The following is a 21,918-nucleotide window of genomic DNA, read 5'->3' as shown; positions in this document are numbered from 1 at the left end:
ATGCATGTGTACGTGTGTTTGTAGATGTGTTATTTGAGCTCAGGTAGCCAGAGAGGCACATGGACCACAACAGAGCAAAGGATTCTGGGTGCAAGAATGCGAGCAGTGGAACCCTCTGGATCTGGCCACCTTCCTAAGCAGGGCAGAAAATCAAACAAGTAGGAAAGAATTAAATAAAAGCAAGAAGAAAAATGATTTCTTATAAATAGCAGGCTTCGCCAGAAGGCATAGGAAATGAGAGCAGTGAGGCGCAGGAGAGGAGCTTGAGCTTGACACGGGTCTTAAAATTGAGAGGGGGTGGAATCGGGGACCTATTGCGCAAAATGGCTCCAACCAAAGCAAGGATTAGTGTTCCTGCCTCCACAGCCAAGATTCTCCAGAACAACTAATCACCTTCGAGTTCTCTCGCTTTTTTCTTACTGGCTCTCTCTCTCTCCTTCTCACTTCTTTTCTCTCTCTCTCTATCCTCTTAAAAGTATCATTTCACCCCTCACAGCCATTATAGCTAAAATTAAGCAGAGAGTGTTCTGCCAGCGCCGATTAGACACATCCCTGGATCTGCACTGAGAAGAAGGTGTCATGTCAGTTACGGCTCTGAGTAAAGACGCGCTCGGTCCACGCGGGCAGACTGAGAAGATGACGCACATCTGTGCCACAGCAAAAAGGCTTGTGCCGAGAAATGGATCAATTTGGCACCGAAAACTAAAATATCAACCGGCAATTAGGAACGAGGACGACTATATTTACAAAACAAAGCTTATGGATTGTTTCATGTAAATGTGCTAATAGATGCGTACAGCCTTTTCTGAGCATAGCCTACTATAAATAAAGATAGATAATCTACTTTCAAGTAAACACAATTAAAGTTGTACAGGCATAATAAAAAATATACAAGTGTTTACAGACTAGATGAATATTCCAGATTTTTTTGCGACAAAACAACGGTTTGCATATTAGTCAAAAGCATGCATCAATTATCTTAATGCAAAGACAACAAACAAGCGTCTCTTTGTTGTTGCTTTTAAAGTACAAAATGCAGACATCAGCAAATCTCTTTAACCCAGTTACAGGGAAAGAGGAAACAGAAGTTTATAATTAGATATTGCAGGAATGCACAAACCAATAAGTGTTTGCTTCACTTTACTAGCAGACAGTGTGTTTGTACACACCTGTCTAATGTGACATTCAGCAGGAGATCAGCATCTCGCAAGCACGACCGCACAACTGCAAAGGATGGTACTGATGAAACTGTAATTTTATAACCAGAATGATCTTGAGATCTGCACCAGCACTGTAACGTTTACATAAAGCTTAAATGAGTCACCTCCATCTTTAAGATTTCTGTTTGACCTTTATTTTCTTAATGTCAAGCCACTGATATCAGTGAAAAAGCGAACGCAGAGAAAAAAAATGGATAGCTGTATATGATTTCTCTCCAGTTCAGACAGATGAAATGGGCCCTGCATACTTGCAAATGACTGGGAAATATGCAAGTAATTTACCGTTAAATTCCATAACAGGAAAACCTAATTGTACAGCATGTCCAGCCTAATTGAATTGTTCTACAAGTGCATTACTGTTATGGAAATAACACTGACAGGAGTGATAAGAGATTTAAAGCATGAACGGAAAATAAAACTATTGCGCTAAACAGAAAAAATAAAAATAAAACCATGCACACACACACACACATCTAAAATGCTATTCAGTAAAATGTACTAGTAACAAAATTGTAAAATTATAAAATTTTTTACTAATAAATAAAAATATTTACTGTTATATATACTATTAATAAAAAATAAAAAAACTGAAAAAAAAACTTAAAACAAATTTAACATTATAATTAGCCACATTATTACTTGTGAATTGTTCTACTGTATATAAACATTATGTCTGAATAACATTTATAACCAGTAGTATACTTATTTATAAAAACACTATGTTTTAAGTAAAGAAGTAAAGAAATCCCTAAATATGTACTTGTGTGTCGAACTGAATCATGTACCCAAAAAACTCCCTCTTGGCAGCCTAAATTGGAGGGCCTCCCTCTGCTGGTCAGAGAATGAAGTACAACTGACCCTTCTACTGTGGCCTCTGACATCTAACAATGATAGCAGCCTGTGACAAAGCAGTTTTATCAATGAAAGTTGTGTTTCTGTGAGAAATGTATGTTGCCATGAAAAGACATATAAAACTAATTTGTATACACGCACACATTCAGCACCCTAGATATATTTAATACACACTCAATGCACTTACATGCATATGTAAATTTGGATGAATTCATATGCAGAAAATCACAGAAAACATATCTCACACATTTAGATTTTACAATCTGCCGATAACTTAAATTGTATCCAAATAAAGCCATTTTTGAACAAAGCAATGAAAGCATAATTCTGCTTTTGCAGATTTTCATTTGATTGATGCAGAGCATATGTGCCGTAATATTGAAAAGCTCATGAGTGGTAATGTGGAATAAGAAATGTAATCTCGCCAGTGTTTCTGAGAAGTACTAAATCTACATTTTTGTTTAGCTGAAAAAATCCCATCCCATCACTCTAAAACAGTGGAATAGGCTAAATATAATGAAGCTTATGATCTCTGGCTATCTCCTGACAGCAGGTTGTTTCAGCAATGATAGGTTAAATGTAATTTCTCTTTTGTTTTCATTCAGACATCACGACTGTGAGGTCCTTTCATGATGACACGCTGATGGGTAGGAAACTTCATTTCGGCTGGAACATCTCATAGACGTGACAACACCCTCCTTTGTTGCCAAAAGTGTTGAACTGCTTTGAACTGACAAAGTGGAGGAGCCATTCCGAATGCAAATGTAAATTATTGTTACATACACATTTAACCCTCTAGCCACTATACTGGCCTATTAAATAGAGGAATTCTGAAATCATGTTGCCCTCTTTTGGCTGGCATGTGCCACTGCAGTTTCTTTTCAGAAAATAACAATTCCTCATGGATAAAAACAGCCAGATGTTTCAAGACATAATAATATTCATCACAGGAAGCTCGAAATACAATTCCAATAGAGAAAAAGGTTTAACTCAGATATGACTATGTTAAAGTTATGACCTTGTTGTTTCCCTACAAATAACACAAAAGTGCTTTTGAGTAATAAATGACTGTCCATGGGATTTGGAAAAAATCTGACTAAGGAGTCAAGCACCACCAAAAACATTAAACTTGAAACAGTATTTGACCCAGAAGCCTGCAGTACCAAATCCCTGAGTTATTAACTAGGCCAGACTATCTTATAAATTTATGTAAAGCTTATTTAATCCTTAACACAAATTATCATTGGCTCATTTCATACACACCTTCTCTTTTTGCCCCCTTCGCTCCTCCTCAGACCAGCGGGTCACTTCAGCAGGAACAGGAAGTATACGTCCTCCAATTTATACATCACCCCTCAATCAGTTTCCACGGAGTTCTCCCAGCATTCCAGGTTTTGATTTCCCACTCCTCTGCAAAGATAGGAAACAAACCCCAGCAAAGGGAACTTTCAGTGAATATCCTTTTCAGCCTCCACAACTATCTGTTTTGCTTTCTCTTTTTCCTCCCTCGTTCATCTGTGAGCTTGAGGAAGTGAAGAGGTGGGTAGTTTATTCAGTAATCTCCAGAATGGTTGATCTAAATAAAGATGCTCTTCAAATTCCATTGTATGTCTAATGGTCTATCACAGAGGGAGGATTACTGATCTGATTTAAATTCAAAACAATGCCGAGTGGAAAGGAGGAGTGGAAAAACGACTTTTGTGGTGACGGATGCACACAATCGAGAGTTTCTGCGCCTCATACTTCAAGCTGTTAAAATGAACTCTTTTAAAAGGCCCGTACTGGCCAATATACAGCAGTAAATAAACGATAAGAGCGCAGCGATAAGCAACTCTCCCGCGCGCGCTCTCTCTCTCTCCTCAGCCAAATCAATACGGCCCGTGCGGCATATCATTCATCTCATAAGTATAATGAGTACTTGTGTTATTAATCTCATCTTTATACAGGGGTAATATGATAGTTAATTCAGCTCAGTTGAAATGAATGAAAATAAGTTAATCACAAACGCATCGCTTAGGAAAATCAATTTCGGCGAGATATTCTAATAACAATACGTATAGGCAATGAGTCCTAATTCTATCATGCATAGAAACCAATATTTCTCTCTGTTCATCTGACTAACATATAAATGGGATTTTTCACACTCTTTTCTTCAGTGAAAACAATATGGATTTTGATTTGCTTGCGAACAATTTTAATAAAAAGCTATTGATGGGATATTGATTGTTTAGCACACAGCTCACGGGCCCAGTGTGCAACAATCATTACACGCTAAGCTTTTGCACTCATTTCTACTCATATGGTCAATAGACTCCATATGCTCTTGGCCCTTTAAACACAGGAGGGCACTTTTTTCTACACTGTCCTCTAAATCAACTGTCAAGACGAGCCAAAGAAACGACATCGGATCAACATTCGTCCAACATCTGACTGACCGTGAAACAAAATATAATAAAACACATTTTGTGAAGCTGATGTGTTCTTCGAATGTCATAAGGATCAGGTGCTTTACATTGATTTAATCCAAACTAAGAAAAAAAAAGCTATTATATGTTGGCTACATACTATGACTTCCATCTTCGATGAAACTTTAGTAGTACATAAGTAAAACTAATTCAGGATTTGGCTTGTTTGGAGTTTGTTATGTAAACCAAGAAATACTTTTATGTTCTAGTTATTTGTGGCACCCCTCAATGTTCTTTGAATGGTTCTATACTATACTGTACCTCCCTCTAAAAAATGTGATCGCTGCACTTTAAGAGCTTATTTATCTCTGTGTCTCTTCGTAAAATCTTTATTCGTGTGAACATATCTTTTAAATGTGAGAGCCACTGGAGAAACGGCAATAAAAGATTGGGGAGAGATCAATGCTGAACGCATTACGCCTTAGCACAGAGACTTGGCTTTAATAATCCAAAAATTGATCCATTAAGCTCAACCTAATTCTTTGCCAAAACGGTAGAGGTGCTTTGTTTTCTTCACATGGTTATGTGGAAAATTGCAATTTTTTACAGAGACTCTGGTCTAATGACACAATATCGAAGATGAAATGGGCTCATTAAAAAATAAACACATATATACACACACACACAAACACACACCAGGGCTCAACATAAAGGACTGCCCGGTGGCCCAGGGCAAGCGTGAAAGATGTTTGGGCCACTAAAAAAGATTGGCCAGTGCTTCACCCTCAGTCACTAAAATATATTTTCATCAATTAATATTATTTAACATCTTGGAAGCAGACATTTACTTGGGTAAAACACGACGAAAGAAACAATGCTGTCAGTTTGCTGTCAGTTTACAGGTAAAGCAGAAAAGTTGGAAGCCTTCTTTCTTTGGAACATGTCTGTTGTATATGTATACAATTATATTAGATTTTTGAATTATTATTTTTAAATATGTGACACTGAAATTTTTTTTATTGGGACCAGTGAAAATGTTGGCAGGGCAAATGAAAACCTGAACCACTGGCTCGACCAGGCAAGTATAAAAAATTATTTGCGTTGAGCCCTGCACACACACACACATACACACACGCACGCACACACACGCACGCACACACACACACACACACACGCGCGCACACACACACACACACACACACACACATATATATTCACATACAAATGGCAAGCTTCACATGCTTTTGCTGGGCCACTGAAGAACCTGAGTAGAACCTGTGACCAGTTGGTTTCTTGTATGATTGAATGTTTTTGTTTAGCATAACGTAAATATCAGGCTCATGACCATGAATTGCAAAACTTTAGAGTACCCAAATACATGAGTAAACACTTTTCAAAATGCTACAATGTCAAAAATATTCATCCATTTGGTATCAACTTAAGGTACTAATATGCACCCTTTAGCCCTATTCTGACAGGATTAGTTTTACAGGGGTAGATGGCGTAATGTAATTTTACCACAGGGTGTTTGTAATATTGATTATCAATTCGCACGGGATTCGAAATCTCAGTAAAACTTTCAGAAGTGGGAGGGTTAACTACACGGCGCGTCACCTCTCTCGTTGTCACATGCACATTACCCCGGGACGGTATGAAAATTTCATATCATGATTATAGTGACTAAAGTTATCACGGTTATCAATATTATCATGGTTTTGTTAAAATGAGAAGAGGGAAATGTTCAAAAAGAACTGATACACACAAAAAAAAAAACACTTGAACAAGTTTTATTTTTGAAAATCACAATTTAATATTTCATGTCCCTGAAATTATTTATGTGGTAAAAAAATCTGTCTAATAAGTTTAATGTGAATGAATACAATACATTATCCCTTAAATGCCTTCTTGTGCAAAAAACTATGTTGCACGTGCGCGCCTGCGTCAAACTGATTCTGGCTGGACAGGATTTACAGCAAGATTTCAAAATCACGGTAATCAAACACGGTTGTAATGATAATACAATTTTAAACGATAATATTAACCGTCAGGACATTTTATGGTTAATCGTGAAACCGGTAATCGTCCCATCCCTAGATATCACATGTGCAAACAACATGACGAGAACACTAAAAACACTGTGTTTAATTTCAGTTTGGGGAGAACCTCCGTTTCAGAAACAGTTCCGTGCCTCTGAGAAGTGAATTTGACTTTTTTTTTTAAGTTTGTGTCGTGGTATTTAGGAAATGACTTGCCACGGTCTTGTTTTTCGCCTAGAACCCAAGAAAATGCTTCTTTAAGTGCTTTTATATTTGAAAGAAACCGCAAAATAACAGGAAATGACGCAATTTACGTGAATAATTACAGCTGGTCTATTCGCACTGGATTAGTATTACCTGAGGTAATTTCTTCAGACCATTAATAGAAGGTAAAAGTCGCCGTAATCTTCACTGACATTTTCCATAATGATTACTGACATGGAGCATTCGGACAAGACTAAAATCACTGAGAAGCTCTGACAAAAATTGCTTTACCCCACCTCCCTATGTAAAAATAACCCGTCCGAATAGTACTTTTGATACCAATATATACCTCTGAGTTATTAATAGGAATTTATTTTTTAAAAAGGGTACCACCACCCTCGTGAAAGCTAGGGACCATTTTTTGATATTTTTTTTCTGACAGACTGCTTTACAAAGAAAGACTATAAAGTACATGCACAGGCTCTCATGGGCAGTTCTTACCCCTCCCACATTTATCTGCTAATTAAAATAGATACCCAATAAAGATCATTAAAACAGAACATAACTCATCTATGTTTTCAGCGGACACATACTCCCAAAAACATCTGCTAGAAAATGTAATTGAAATTTATCTAATGACCCCCAAAAAGTAGTTATATCGGGTCTACTGCTATTACTGAGTGCCATCCTTCATGTACAGCGAAGAAAGTGATGTTAGAGCAAAAAGAAGTCTTAAAAACCTTATTCCTCTATTCTATCGTTCTTCCCTGAAGTGACCTAACATTTACTGAGCCCTTCTCAGATGACTACGAGCGCTCTCCACACACACTTCAAAGGTTACCGGATGTGCACGATTCAAGGCTGTAAGTGAGAGTCTCACTTTTGACACGAGGATTTACCAAAAGAGATGAAACCTTACCCACACCACTCTGATGAGCAGGAGCATTTGTGTCTATTCCGCTGTGTAGCAGCAAACAGACAGGTTTAAGAGTTAAAGGGGTGGGGGTGGCGGATGAAAAGGAGCACAAAGGAGGTAAACAACCAAAACCCTCTGAAACAAGACCCGCAGCGGAATCGTTTGGACCTCTGTGGATGTGTAGGTCGAGCATCACAGCGCAGAGACATTTCCTCCTCACCGTGTCCCTGGGCTGCCGCTGCAACTCAACACCAGCGATATCGATCGGCTTGCTAAGCCTCCACCAACCTGGTCAAACCCGAGTCCTTTCTGATATTTACCCACCAAAGTATTCCCTTTTGCTAGCGCTGCCAACCCACAAGACATGGAGGGGGAAAAAAGTCAATTATACACAACGTGCTTGGTTTCCCCTCAAGGATGGAATCCACCCTTTCTAATCCGATCAATTCATGTCAGACAGGGGGCTGGATTCAGCGCTATCTCTGAAGTCCTGTAATCCTGGCTAAGTCTTCACACTGCCTGCCTCACCTCCACAAGAAAAGGGTTTGGTCCAAAGCGTGATACAGCAAATTAGTCGTAGTGTACATTCAGACACGCTGCAGTGGAAGGGTGCCAGCGTGCTAACAACTAAGCATAATTGGATAAGGTGCATTCGGTTTATTCCTACTACAAGTTCCTCGTATAATCAATGCTACAGTGTAGCGTTTGCCAACCTTCTTTGTCGTACAGTTATGTACCCCTCAAGCCCTATCAGTAAATCACTTAGCAAAAAATGTGTTGCTATTAACTTACACTCTTACATAAAAATGCCTAAAAGGTTTTTCACAGCGATGCCATAGAAGAACTATTTTTGGTTCCTCAAAGAATTATTTCTTTCTTATTTTTTACAATCTTAAAGGGATAGTTCACCCAAAAATGAAAATATTGTCTTTAATGACTCACTCGCTTGTCGTCCCAAACTCGGATCTCCGTTCATCTTCGGAACACAGTTAAAGATGTTTTAAATTTAGTCTGAAAATAACAAAAATTACAACTTTATTCAGCATCTTCCAGTTCTGTTGTGAACTGTTCTGTCACGTGACTGCAGTGACGTGTTATCTGGTGTGCCCCAACTTTTTTTTTGCGCCCCGAGCTTCGTTTACAGTCTGAGGAAGACGCACGCTGAAAGTTTAAAAAAAATTGCAAACACGTCAGAGGAGCAGAACCGGAAGAGAAGACAATGCTAAATAAAGTCAATTTTTTTGTTATTTTTGACCAAAATGTATTTTCAATGCTTCAACATATTCTAACTGACCCACTGATGTCATATGGACTACTTTGATGATGTTTTTATTACCTTTCTGGACATGGACAGTATACCGTACTTAGATTTTCAATGGAGGGTCAGAAAGCTCTTGGACTAAATATAAAACATCTTAAACTGTGTTCCAAAGATGAACGGAGGTCTTACGAGTTTGGAGTCATTAATGACATTATTTTCATTTTTGGGTTAACTATCTTTTAAGAACCTTTTGTACAACAGAAAGGTTTCTCAGATGTTAAAAGTTTTTAATGCCAAAAATGGTTCTTCTATGGCAATCATGAGGCACTTTTATTTTTAAGAGTGATACTCGAAATGACTTAGCATGCTTATGCGGTCACTAATATTATACAGTATATTAGTAAAAAGAAATCAGTGGGTGGAAAATCACACACATATTTCTATTTTTATGTGTGTTTTCTTTGGTAGAATGACAGTTGCACACAAGTTTAAAATCCCAAAATACATTGGCCTGAGGAGTATTTACTGTATAGACTTATGGAATGGATGAACTTATACACTATTATTTGCTTTCATCTTTTTCCCTGTTGTATAACTTTACCAAAGAAAAATCGAATCTTTCCAAACTCCTCATGAAACCTGCAAGTTAGGGACCCCCAGGTTGCACTGTAAAGTATCATGCTATTTTTTTAATCCTGGTTTGACTTTTAGGCACTGGTGAACTTTATTTAAGCAGTATATAACTTTGAAGTATTTGGCCAGCGGTGAGACGTGGGACAGATTCCCATTACGGACATGCAAAGGCTAACGGCCAGTGCGCACAGTAAATGAGCAGGAACGAGCAGGAAGAGTGCTGGGACACTTTAATTTCCACTGACATATTGTGCCTCATGTACATTCTGAATGGCTCCATAAAGAAAGCGTAATGATGGTCCAGGACTCTGGCCAAATAGTTGACATGCACTGCTTCCCTGGTCAGCTCAGCACCAGGTTTGATCCGTCTCATTACACCAGTCATTCAAATAATGGGCAGCTATGGGAGCTCTGGTAAAGCTGAAACTAATACACATGCCAAAGTCTACATCACAGTGGTTAATTCTCTCTCTCTTTCCAGTACAAAGTACAGGTGTTCAGTGCTGAGAAAAAATAATAAACATATAAATACTATTCTTTCCTTAATTTACTAGAATAGAATAGAATAGAATAGAATAGAATAGAATAGAATAGAATAGAATAGAATAGAATAGAATAGAATAGAATAGAATTAGAAAAGAATAGAAGTGAATATATAGTTAATATGGCTTTTTTATTCTTACAAATCTGATAAAAGTATTACACGTAAACATCAATTAGCTCTTGCATGATGTTGTTTTAAAAAAACATAAGCAACTGAATGGAATTTTATAATGAACCATCGATCTACATTAGCAATAGCAATATATAAATATATATTTTTTATAAACGCAAACTGACATTAAAGCTTGTCAACCAGGACCGGAACAGAACAATAGCTCCTTATTCTCATTCAGATGAATGCACGGCAAGAGAGAGGCGCGATAAATCGGCCACCCCTGCTCTTGTCTTGCTTCAAAAGGATCTGTAAGAGAGAAAGTGAGCGAGAGAGAGAAAGAGAGAGAGAGAGAGAGGGTGAAAAAGCAGGGAGCAAGACCCACACGATGTAGTTCCAGCCAATTGCATTCCAGAGAAGTGACCATGGCTGGAGATTAACAATGCACAATAGATCACTCCCATCAAATGGTATAAAAAGAAGGCAGATGTTGGAGGAATAAGGCATTAGCAGGGAGCAACGAAATGATCTGCGTACCTCGCGAAATCCTGAAAGCATCATTGTTAAATTCCTTTATTCTGGACTGACATTAACCCTGTGCAGTGCACGTCTGTAACAATCTGCATGTATAGGAAAACGAAGTCTCTCTCTCTCCCTGTGCGGAGATGCCAGCCTCACCCTCTCCAAACCACAGTCACAACCATTTTCGCTTTAAATTGTTCCTCACTGTCGCAAACAATAAAAGCATTTAACACTCACCCATTGAGCGGAGACTGATCTCTCAACCACTAGCACCCCGTCAACACAAGCCAGATATTCCTTCCACAGATATGTAAACAGCCCACTAAGATTTCTTTGTTTGGATTTTGAAGCTGGGTAGGTTTGCCTTTGCTGCGCTTGCTTTTACAGCTTAGAAGCAGGTGGATGACAAAACATCAATCTCTCCAGGCACAATGTGTAACACGCACACGCTTGACACACTACACAAGCAATACACAATCACAGACTCCAACACAGTGCTCTCAGCTTTAAAGGCAGCTTTAGTGAAAACCTGTATATTTGGTTATTTTGGGGGAAAAATAATGTGCATATTACAGCATGCTTATTAAAAGTGAAATTGTAAAAACAATACAAATGCATCTGCATCCATAGCAGTGCATGAACGATAATTAAATGGGTTAGTAAGGTTTGGTGTTGCCAGGAGAAACATGTCAGGGAACTTAACAGCTGCTATTATAATATATATTATGATGTAAAATCATGTCATTATTTTTTTATTTGATATATTACTAGATGATAACTGGGGATAAAAATGGGTGGTGGATACTAGATTAATGTTCACTAGCACTCTAGGGTAGGTTGCAAAAATAAGTATGTACTTCTAAATTACTTGTAGCAAAGAAAAAAATATATAATATATATACCGTCAAAAATAAAGGTACAAAGCTGTCACTGGGGCAGTACCCTTTAAAAAAGGTCCTAATATGCACCATTTAGGTACACATATGTATCTTTGACCAGCCAATATGTACCTTTGAAGTACTAATATGCACTCTTTGGGTACAAAGGTGTACCTTTTTGAAAGGGTAATGTGCCAGTGACAACTTTTGTACCTTTATTTCTGAGAGTGTATAAAATGTATATAATATGGGATATTGTATTTTTATATTCAGGGAAACCAATGAGTTACAAAAGGAAAAACAAAATGTGTTGCAACTTGCAACCTATGGTTACAACCCTTGTACATTAGGGAAAATATCTTATTTGTGATTATTTAAAGACGACATATCATGAAAATCTGACTTTTTCCATGTTTAAGTGCTATAATTGGGTCCCCAGTGCTTCAATCAACCTAGAAAATGTGAATAGGTGAAAAAATTGATTATTGAAATGTAGCTCCCCTTGTGATGTCAGAAGGGGATAATGCAGCCCCTTAAAGGTTCTCTAAGCGAATCTGCGAGACGTTAGTTATTGTTGACTTTCGAAACTGTTTTCAAACAGACGGAGCGTAGCTAACTCCTCCCCCTCCCCCTCCCTTCCGTGCTTTCATGAACGCGCCCAACCCCCACCCCCAAATCCTTTTTGTCGTTTATTGGCTGGAATACTTTGTTTTGATTTGTGATGCTAGGTTTGGCCATTTGTTGATATTGCCGTTTGTGAAGCCTGGGCTGTCTACAAAGATCGCGTTTTTTTACAGTTTGATCAGCGGACAGGCAGCAAGCAGATAGTGAGGAGATGTTTCCGGTATGTAACAAAAAATGTTTTATGGTCTAAAACGCTTCAATTCGCTTAGAGCACCTTTAATCTGCACTATTTAATTATGGCACAGTCATTTACTGGAGCGATCAGCTCATTTGCATTTAAAAGGACACACCCAAAAATGACACATTTTTTTGCTCACACCTACAGTACAAAGTGGCAATTTTAACATGATATTATAAATTATCTATATGGTATTTTGAGCTAAAACTTCACATACGTACTCTGGGGACACCCAAAATGTATCTGACATCTTAAAAAAGTCTGACATGTCCCCTTTAAGAGTTTCTCTTTCTGTATCACAATACCAATCGGGCAAATAAATATGCTGGTCAGCCTGCCTACCTACCTGTTACACAGCTACGCGTTTGGTTGCGTTGGTTTGTTGATCCTTTAAAATTAAGGTACTATAATTGCGAAGTACGCAGTTGTGCACCCCACATGCTTGAAAAATCTCCACAAACGGTATCTTGCCACTGAATCCAGCCACCTCAGAGGAGTCATTTTGATCACGTGATCCTGGGCAGCGCGTCCGTGATTTTTTTTTAAATAAGTCTGAGATCATGTATTTGCCTTATTACCTCGGATTTAAACCCAAAAGAAATTCCTTTTTTATGTAGTTAAATTTACCATACAAAGAGACTTTTATCGACAAATTAAAAACAATAAAATAAATAAACGATCTTTTTTTAAATAATCTTAACGTCGATAAAATTGTTTTCCTGTATTTCAAATAATTGACGCAGTGCCATTTTCTTTAATTACAGACATTATTTAATTATTGATATGCTGTAGCTGATGTGTTCAAATAAAGTTTGGCCATTCAAACTTTTATGACGTAAGCGACACTTGATTCTTTTTGCGGGAAGTTACTTTCGCTTTGCTCATGTGTCACAGCGGAGGACGTAAATGTTACATTTTTGACAGCAGCTCTTCTTTATTTTGCACACAAATCTTTGTCTGTGCTGTCTGCATGTTTCCTTTACCTAAGGACTTACCCAAAGAGTTATATTCGCGTTTTAGCTAGAAACTGGAAAGTTTGTTTTGATTATGACGAACTGTTTGCTGATTAAGGAGAGTCCAATGATAATTTCTCTTAATAAAGAGAATACAGTCTACGATGGGTTCATTACAGCACTGGTGAGTAAAGAAACGTTTCACCTCTTTAGACAAAGTCATGTTAACTATGTCAGTTTAAGTTATCAACTCTGAGGTATGTTTTGGTTTTATGACCAACAAGTTAGATGAACTTCTCCAAATGCAACTTCTTACTATTAAAAGTAGGAATTGTTTTTTGATAGGAGAAAGACTTCAGGATAAGAATAACTCTACCCTCTGATCGTCAGATGAAACGGGCAAAGTATGATTGTTTGTAATACAATTCATTGACGTGCAGTATGACGTTTTGTCAATGTGATTATTAATATTCATATACTTTGGCTTGTCTTTGGTTGTTTTGAAGATTGCACTGTTGTTGGCAAATGAAACGACTACTTCATGGTTATCAACATATCGTGAAGCAGGTATAGTAAATCAATAGGAAATAGTTTCCAGCTATTTCTCATCATTCCAGAAATGTGTCTTAATTAACATGTAATGTTTGTAGAGGAAAAAGTAATCATTTTCCATTTGCCTGTAGGATATAAAGATTAGATTTATGTTTTGCCCTCCCTGGATTTATGTTGTACCCTGACGGGTTCAAGTTCATTATTTTCTTATGAATTTAAAATGATTAATAATTAACTCTGGTGGTCACCCTCATTAGTCAAATGAACAGGTACAGGTTTTGATATTCAGCAATAGTTAAGCATGTATTTTATTTTAACAGAGACTACAGCATTCGACAGATTTGATGGGTTTTATCTTGGAACTCAGGACAGTATTGGTAAACATTGCTAAAGCACTCATGTTTTTTATCCTTGTTGTTGTTGACAGTACATTATGTAACACATTCAGCATAATATTACCATAAAAAGCACATTGGTTATTATTAAATTAATTAAGTGCTTCTCGTTATGATTTTGTCTTTTCTCAGGAAGTAGCAATTAAAGGCCAACCAGGATGTCAATCCTTTTCACCACCTCAGTATTATTCCCAGCTGATAACAGAGATGGAGGGCTTAGGATGGGATAAGTACGATGTTTTGAATTCTGTATGCACACACTGTTTTGTGGTCACTTACAATCGCATACAAATCTTTTGCATTAGACAGTGTAGGAGTGGGTTTTGGCTAGATGGGATACAACCACGGCCTAAATCCCTGTTGGTTTAAGGGTTAGGTTTGAGGGTAGGATTAGGATAAAAACAGCGCTCATCCATTTCACAAGACTTTGGTCATGCAGGACATCAGTGGCATGTAAGTCTATCATCAACCGCTACAGTTTAACTCAAACATTCAGTATCCTACTTGCTTTGTAATAAAGGGGGCTAATGTGGTGTCTGTCATTCATGTATTAAGCTTTGATTTCAGTAGGCTTCTCATTTTCCGCCTTCTATTAATGTCCAAAGATATAATTATGATATTAGCAGATGCAAATTGGTCTAATTGGAGACCAACTCTCAAGTTTAATCGGGAAATGTAGAAGTTAGACTGGAAATAAGGTGCGCGTTCAGACCGGAATTGCGGTCAGAAGTATTATACACTGGCACTATCTGTAAATGCACTTGAGATTAATTAAGATCCTTAATTCGTGGCTGTGTTCATAGCCTCAAGTCCGGCATAGTTGTGGCCTCTGATTGGTTTAGGAAGGGGGAAGTGCCTCAAAACCTGGTCATTTTAATGAGTTTTAGTTGCCTTGAAGAAGCCACATTTACTGGTAATTACTGTATAGATGGGGTCAGTTCTGTTCTTGCCTCATATCCTCAGAACAGTTCAAAAGAGTCAGATATTTAGGAAATTACTAAACATCAGTTTCTGGCTGATTTAAAGTGGTGTGTAAGTGCGTTATTCGGAGTATCACCGAAAGCATCGGGTCATAAGAAAATGAAAGTGGAATATTTTGACTTTGATCCCATTTTGGTCCAATTTTACTGTGAGATATTGCATTTGGTCTGACATTATCATACTAAACCATTCAGAATTTCTTTAGACAATTGGTGCATAGGAGCCATGGTGAGAGGTTGTCACACCTTGCGCATGTATGAGAGAGAAGCGTGAGCCTCTCGCTGTGGTCTTTTAACACCCCGCCAAGATAATGACACCTGAGCAGGATTCCTATTGGCTAGTGCTCTCACCATCTCACTCTAGCCAGCAGTTATATTTTAAAACCCATGATCCCTGTTGGCACCTGTGAGAATGGAATAACTGTACTATTTTCAGTAGCTGGGTTTTTGCATATCTGGATACTTGATAAGAATTTGTGACAAAAGCGGCGTAGACTGTATTACAGTTTGGGTTTTTCCTCCCATATTCTTCGAACTAAAATTCTTGTATGGCTTTTTGCTTTCATCTGTGGCCTGTTTGTATGCAAACACGTCAAATGTTCCTCTGCCGTTTATGAAGGAAGCTGATTTTCTAGTTGCAAATGTAATGTTCTCATCAATCCTCCCAGCAAGACGTCCAGCCGTCAAGCTGTTTCAATCAGCTGAGGTGAGCGGCAGCGAGGCCTGATACTGTAGCAGGAGATCCCTATAGAATGCAGAGTGACTGAATGAGATTCCAGCTCAGAAAGGAGATCTCAATTTCGAGGAAATGAATGATTGGTGTGATTTTGTGCCAAAAGCATCTGTAATTGAATGCGATGCACAAGATTCGTCCTGTGGCTTGTGAGAGAAAAAGAGGCACTGCTGAATCTACAACACAGCAAAAAATTTTTTAAGTTTGCCCAAGTTGTGAGTTTGCAATGTAAAGACATAAGATGATTAAAAAAAACATTTTTAGGTTTGCACTGCAGTTTGACATACTGTGTCTTTCAGAGTATGAACTCACTAAATCTGTCAGAGCAGTCAAGTGACTTTCTGAACTGAAGCCTTTACTTTTACCCAACTTAAAACAAAATTAATTGTTTCGTTTATTTAAAGGGACCCTCCACTTTTTTTGAAAATATGCTAATTTTCCAGCTCCCCTAGAGATAAACATTTTTTTACACAATGTAACTACAGAAGAGTCAAGTTTTAAATAGGAAAAATATAGAAACTGTTTTTTTTTTTTTTGCGCGATGCTAATGGTCTAATCAGATTCAATGGATTGTGCTAAGCTATGCTAAAAGTGGTACCGCCAGATCCAGAGATCAGCTGAATGGATTCCAAAATGGTTAAAATCAATTGTTTAACTCTAGGGGAGCTGGAAAATTAGCATATTTCTAAAAATATGGAATGTCCCTTTAAGGTTTGTAATAAGCATATAAGTATATTTGCTGACTAGTGGTTTACATGAAAAATCAAATGTTTTAAAATGTACAATATGTTACCCAATAATAGTGTTTAAAAATTTTTCAAATTTTTATTGTGGTTCATGCACACATGCTCACTTGCTAGCGAGAAATCTGTTATAATAATGTAAGGAGAGTTGTATATATTCTGTAGCAGCAGAATGGTGGAGGTGTTTCTCCAAGTTGTTTTATGTTGAGCTAAGTGTTAAGAAGTACAATGTGGATATGCGATCCTGCAGCCTCTTCCGACGGGAACCCTCAGAGCAAAGTGTGCGTGAACGTAGAAACCACAATATGCTGTGTTACACGACTCGTAAATAAGCTGCTGAAATATGTGTGCCATGTGAAGTGCTGGAACATTAGCAGGCATACATCTGTTGTGGTGTGGTGTAGTCAATTCAAGACTTTTACCGTTTGAAATGATTGTGCATGTCTGAGATGCATCTTTAAAATGACAAGTCAACAAAAATTAATTTTGCTTTAGCTGTTTTAACGTGCCTAACTTTTAACATCAGTGTGCAGTTATGTTTGTAATGCATTTTTGCTGTTTAAATACAACATTTGAACATACAATGAAATGCCCAGATGGTCAAAAATGTCTGTCTGATGCATGCATATAGACCAACAATATAAAAATAGCACAGCCCCATCTCTCCCGCCCTAACCCGAATACTTGTCTGATTTATCAGTAGAGTATTTGAGCAGTGAAAACACACATCCCTGTAATGATTTACTACTTGTTTTTACTTACAATAATGTTTTTACTGGTGGTCACTGTTGACATGTCTGATGTGTGTCATTTATGTGTGCTGCTATTGATCTGTTTTGGCAGGCTGCTCTTTATTGATGCAGAGTTTCGCACACTGAAGCTGAAGGCAGAGGACTCTGCAGGACGTCAACACACCATTACGATCAAGCTCAAGTCCAAGGTGAAGTCCTTATTTTCTCTCAATGTCATTTGATTCTTCAACCAGATTTTTCACATTTTATAAACCATGATCTTTATCATGGTCATGCTATTTGTATTCACTAAAACACATTGTACACTCTCAGAAAAAAAAGTACAAAAGTTTACATTTTTGTCTACAAAAATATGTTTTAAACTGAAGTGTGAAATTTGTGTGTCATTAGCACATTTTGAAAGAAGAGTATATTTTAGCCTTATAATGACTAAAATGAAGGTTTTATTATTTTGTGTATTTCGTCAATTTGCAGTATAAGGATTTTTTTTAGGTCACACACACCGCTTTCCGAATTCAGGTTCACTCTACATAAACAGCCGGACTACAAAAAAAGAGCAATACTTTGGTTTTAGTATCTAACTTTAAGCAGGTGGCACTAATGTGCTGTGACCGTAAGATTATGCTGAGAGATAAAGCAGGGAGATTTTGGCACGGCCTGAAGGAGAGGCGAGAGAGCACAAGGATGCGGTGACAGAGATAAGACTGTGAGTGATCTACATAAGGTGATTACAGGGGCCACGGTATAAGCAGAAAATTGTGTCGTGTGATTGGTTTATTGAGAGCGGGGCTGTGAGCGTGAGCTTGGCATCAGGCGTAGGGACATGGTAGAGATGCCAGTGGATCCGTGCGGACACTGTACGGGGTCCTGATGAGATTCAGCAGGGCGTGAGAAGTCCCCTGTGCCCACCTGCCCACCGTCCTGTGGTGTTCTAAAAATAGCAGTGATCTAACCACCTCACATCTGCTCATCTTCCTCAAGCCGGGCCCTTTCACAAGGGCCTCCGTCACCCAACAGCGGCTCACGCAACAGGAGCCAGTCAAGGCATTTCAGTCGCTTATGGGGTCTAACCCGAATATGTTTCATTGCTTGTAGTGTAGAAAAAATGTGTGAGATAAGAGATTCACAAACCAAAAGAGGGTACAATTGCAGGGTGTGGCTCATATATATTGTATACATAATATAATATCAGAATCATAATGAGCTTTGTCAGCCAATTGAGCACACACAAAGATTGTTTTTGCATTTATCTTATCTTAAAGGTAACACGATATAACCTTACTCTCACTTAAAATGTGTCCCCACATTTAGTCCTTGAATTTGAGGGTATTTGACCTGGAAAGTCCTTGAAAGGTCCTTAAATTTGAAGTTAACTAAGGTGTGGGAACCCTGCATTTATCATTGCTTTATTTTATTCTTTTGTCAGTATCCAGCTGAAGCCCCAGAATTCTCTGCTGATCTTCCCGTTCCTTTGACCATCACATGGACCTCACAGGTACACAGTCCTCACTTTAAAACATTTTATTTTGGGGAATTTTTCATCTAAACAAATTAATACAAAAAAGTTTTCACTTTTCATACCACTAAAATTGACCTGTTTTTAAAAAAAAACAATTGAAGTACAATTAGTTTAATTACCAATTAGTTAAAGTTTTTTGGCATTGGAAGGTGCGTTTTCGTTGATGAAAGGTGTTCCACGCTGCACTGTCGCTTTGATGTTGCTTCCATAAAAACAATACCTCCACTCACAAAGGCTCAATCCGTGCCAAATAAACCAACAGGACTGCGATCAGGAAAGCTACACGTGTTAGCGGCCTCTAATGAGCCTCGACGAGTTTCTTTTTACGTATAACAATTAAAAGCGAGAACGGAGGCCCATTTTTCACTGTCGTTTCCTTTTTATCATCGTCCTCCGGTTTCACCTCCCTCCCTGAAAACAGCCTATGCTTCAGTCATACGTTTGCTCCAATTACTTTGAGGTGGATGAAAGCGACTTGGCGTACCGCGCAGCAGTGCAGCGAGTTGGGGAGGGTTCTCCGCTGAAGCTGCGTTGTGTTGGGTGAGAGATGGCAGCGAAACATGGCTCTCTGACAGAGAAGACCAGCTCAGCAAACCGCAGCCTTCTGCTCACTGAAGCCCTGCTGGGCTGCTGATGTCTTGATGCATCTCCTCTGTTCAGGGAAGAGAAGGGTCTGTCCGACTGACTCTTACGCACATTTCAATGAGTGGTGATTACCTGCATATTGCGGGCTGAAGTGTGTGTGTGTGAGTCAGGGAGTTTGTGAGCAGTGTGTAATATGGATCAGAAGATTTGGCGCGGTGTGGATGCAGGTGTGTCTCAGCCCAATTTACACTTTGCCAGTCACCCGGACAGACTCCTGGTGTGCAGAGGTAGACAATGCTCTCAGCCCATTTTCAAAAAAAGTGCACCACACTTGTAAAATATGATGTAAGAGTCAGAATGAGAACGTTTGAAGTGTTTTACCTGATGTTGCTGTTTAGTAAATATTTTTAATTTTGGGAGAAATAACATAGACATATTTATTCAATATTAGGCTCTTAGATATACATTTAATGGGGTAAGAATATAATCTTGCCTTGTACCCTTAGGCAAACACTGTATCATTTTTCAAATGGTGTGATGTCATGGGCCCCCAAAGGGGTGATTCTCGTGAAATTAGACTTATGAGGTGTCATGAAACATTTTGATAAAAAGTAAATGCGAAGTAAGAGTATCAAAAATAAGAAGCATACAGTTACAAACATCTCTTCATGTACTATTTTGCACATGATTTAAAACCGGAGTGGGGAACCCTGGGTCCTGGAGGGCCACTGTCCTGCAGAGTTTATTTCCAACCCTAACCAAACACACCTGAATTTCATTTCCAAGTAATCCTGAAGACTTGAATTAGATTTTTCAGGTTTGTTTAATTAGGGTTGGAACTAAACTTTGCAGGACAATGGCCCTCCAGAACCAGGGTTCCCCACCCCTGATTTAAAATGACATCATACAAACCAATTTTATTGTTTTTTCCACATTTAAAGAGAACATTTTCATTACCGCAACGTGTCCATGATTGGATTTGGGTTCTTTGACATGGAAAATTTGTAATTAACAAATAAAAAGCTTCAAAACATTTACAGTAAAGAAACATGTGATCATTGGTAAATGTAGAGACAATAATAAGGAATATAAATGTGTCCAAGACCAATTTTCTCATCCTCCGCAACAATTTTCAATCATTGTTTAAGCCCTCAAGGAACTAATATTTAAAAAAAATACATGGAAGGGACATAATTGACTGTGACACTCAAGATGGCTACCAGATAAGCAGTTCTTATTTTTTCTCTCCAGATAAAAGTTGAAATTTTGTTTGTCATAGTACCTAGACAACTTTTTAGTTCTCATTACCGAAACATGTTTGTAAATGCATATATTTAATGTAATATCATTATGTTGTAGTAATGATAATTTTTCATAATGATAATCTAAAAAATATAAATAATTTTATAGGAAATATATGCACCATAATACTTAATTCTGTGTAACTGGAACCTGTTGTACACAAACGTTGATAATTACACTGCTTCATGTTCAAAGAAAAATATTTGGTTGTTATATTTGTTTTTTTCTAACCCCAAATAGCTGGAAGAAATCTAAAATGCAAACCAAAGCTCGGTCTTAGGAGGTTAAATGTAGATTTATTTATATATTTTCTAAATAACAAAAAAATAATACTGGGTTAGAAAAATATTACATAATTGTGTTTTTATAAAGACAAGATATTGTTTCCAAACTTAAATAATTGGCTATGCTAAGAGCAATGTTGGATGTATTAACCTAAAACATTTTAATTCAAATGTATTTGTACTGTTTCAAAGCATTTGTACAAAAAATACTGCTTTACAAATGTCAGTGAATGAGATAAAGGGCACCACGGTGAGTAACCAAACTAGAAAAATACAAACCAAATTTAAACATCTCTGAAAAAGTATGCATGTCGCAAGAGAGAGACACTAATAAATATTATTACATAGAAAAGAAACAGTAATCTTGTTTGAAAGACTTTTGTTTTGTCTATTTTTCAAAATTTTTATAGTGACCCCTTAGAACCTTCTGGTGTCCCCCTGGGGGTCCCTGGATACCAGTTTAAAAAACCCTGCCTTTTCCTACTTTCTTTGCTGCTCTACAATACATATTGTGGACTTTTTGGGTACTATTTTAATGTAGTATGTAAATAATCTGTTTAACCCATTATTGTTGCTTCACATGATGGGCCCTTTACAATTATAGACTATGAATGTTAAGAAAAAGCAATTCTTTTTGTGCAATTATTGATTTATTTACTTGACACTCATTCACTAA

At 37.7% G+C, this 21,918-nt stretch overlaps 1 protein-coding gene across 2 annotated transcripts in view; it reads left to right on the top strand.

Moving 5' to 3' along the window:
- The first annotated feature begins 13,295 nt into the window (after window positions 1-13,295).
- The window catches only part of fancl (FA complementation group L), a 22,777-nt gene continuing 14,154 nt past the window's right edge, over window positions 13,296-21,918 (top strand). For both annotated transcript variants that reach the window (XM_065296701.2, XM_073812819.1), the window contains exons 1-7: window positions 13,296-13,581; window positions 13,743-13,801; window positions 13,904-13,964; window positions 14,270-14,326; window positions 14,477-14,574; window positions 17,644-17,740; window positions 18,979-19,047. In XM_065296701.2, coding sequence (XP_065152773.1) covers window positions 13,492-13,581; window positions 13,743-13,801; window positions 13,904-13,964; window positions 14,270-14,326; window positions 14,477-14,574; window positions 17,644-17,740; window positions 18,979-19,047 — 531 coding nt within the window. In that variant the 5' untranslated portion in view covers window positions 13,296-13,491. The remainder of the gene's footprint in view (window positions 13,582-13,742; window positions 13,802-13,903; window positions 13,965-14,269; window positions 14,327-14,476; window positions 14,575-17,643; window positions 17,741-18,978; window positions 19,048-21,918) is intronic.

Source organism: Paramisgurnus dabryanus, chromosome 20 (genome assembly GCF_030506205.2).
Source record: "Paramisgurnus dabryanus chromosome 20, PD_genome_1.1, whole genome shotgun sequence".
NCBI lineage: Eukaryota > Metazoa > Chordata > Actinopteri > Cypriniformes > Cobitidae > Paramisgurnus > Paramisgurnus dabryanus.
This window is presented reverse-complemented; position numbering and strand designations above follow the sequence as displayed.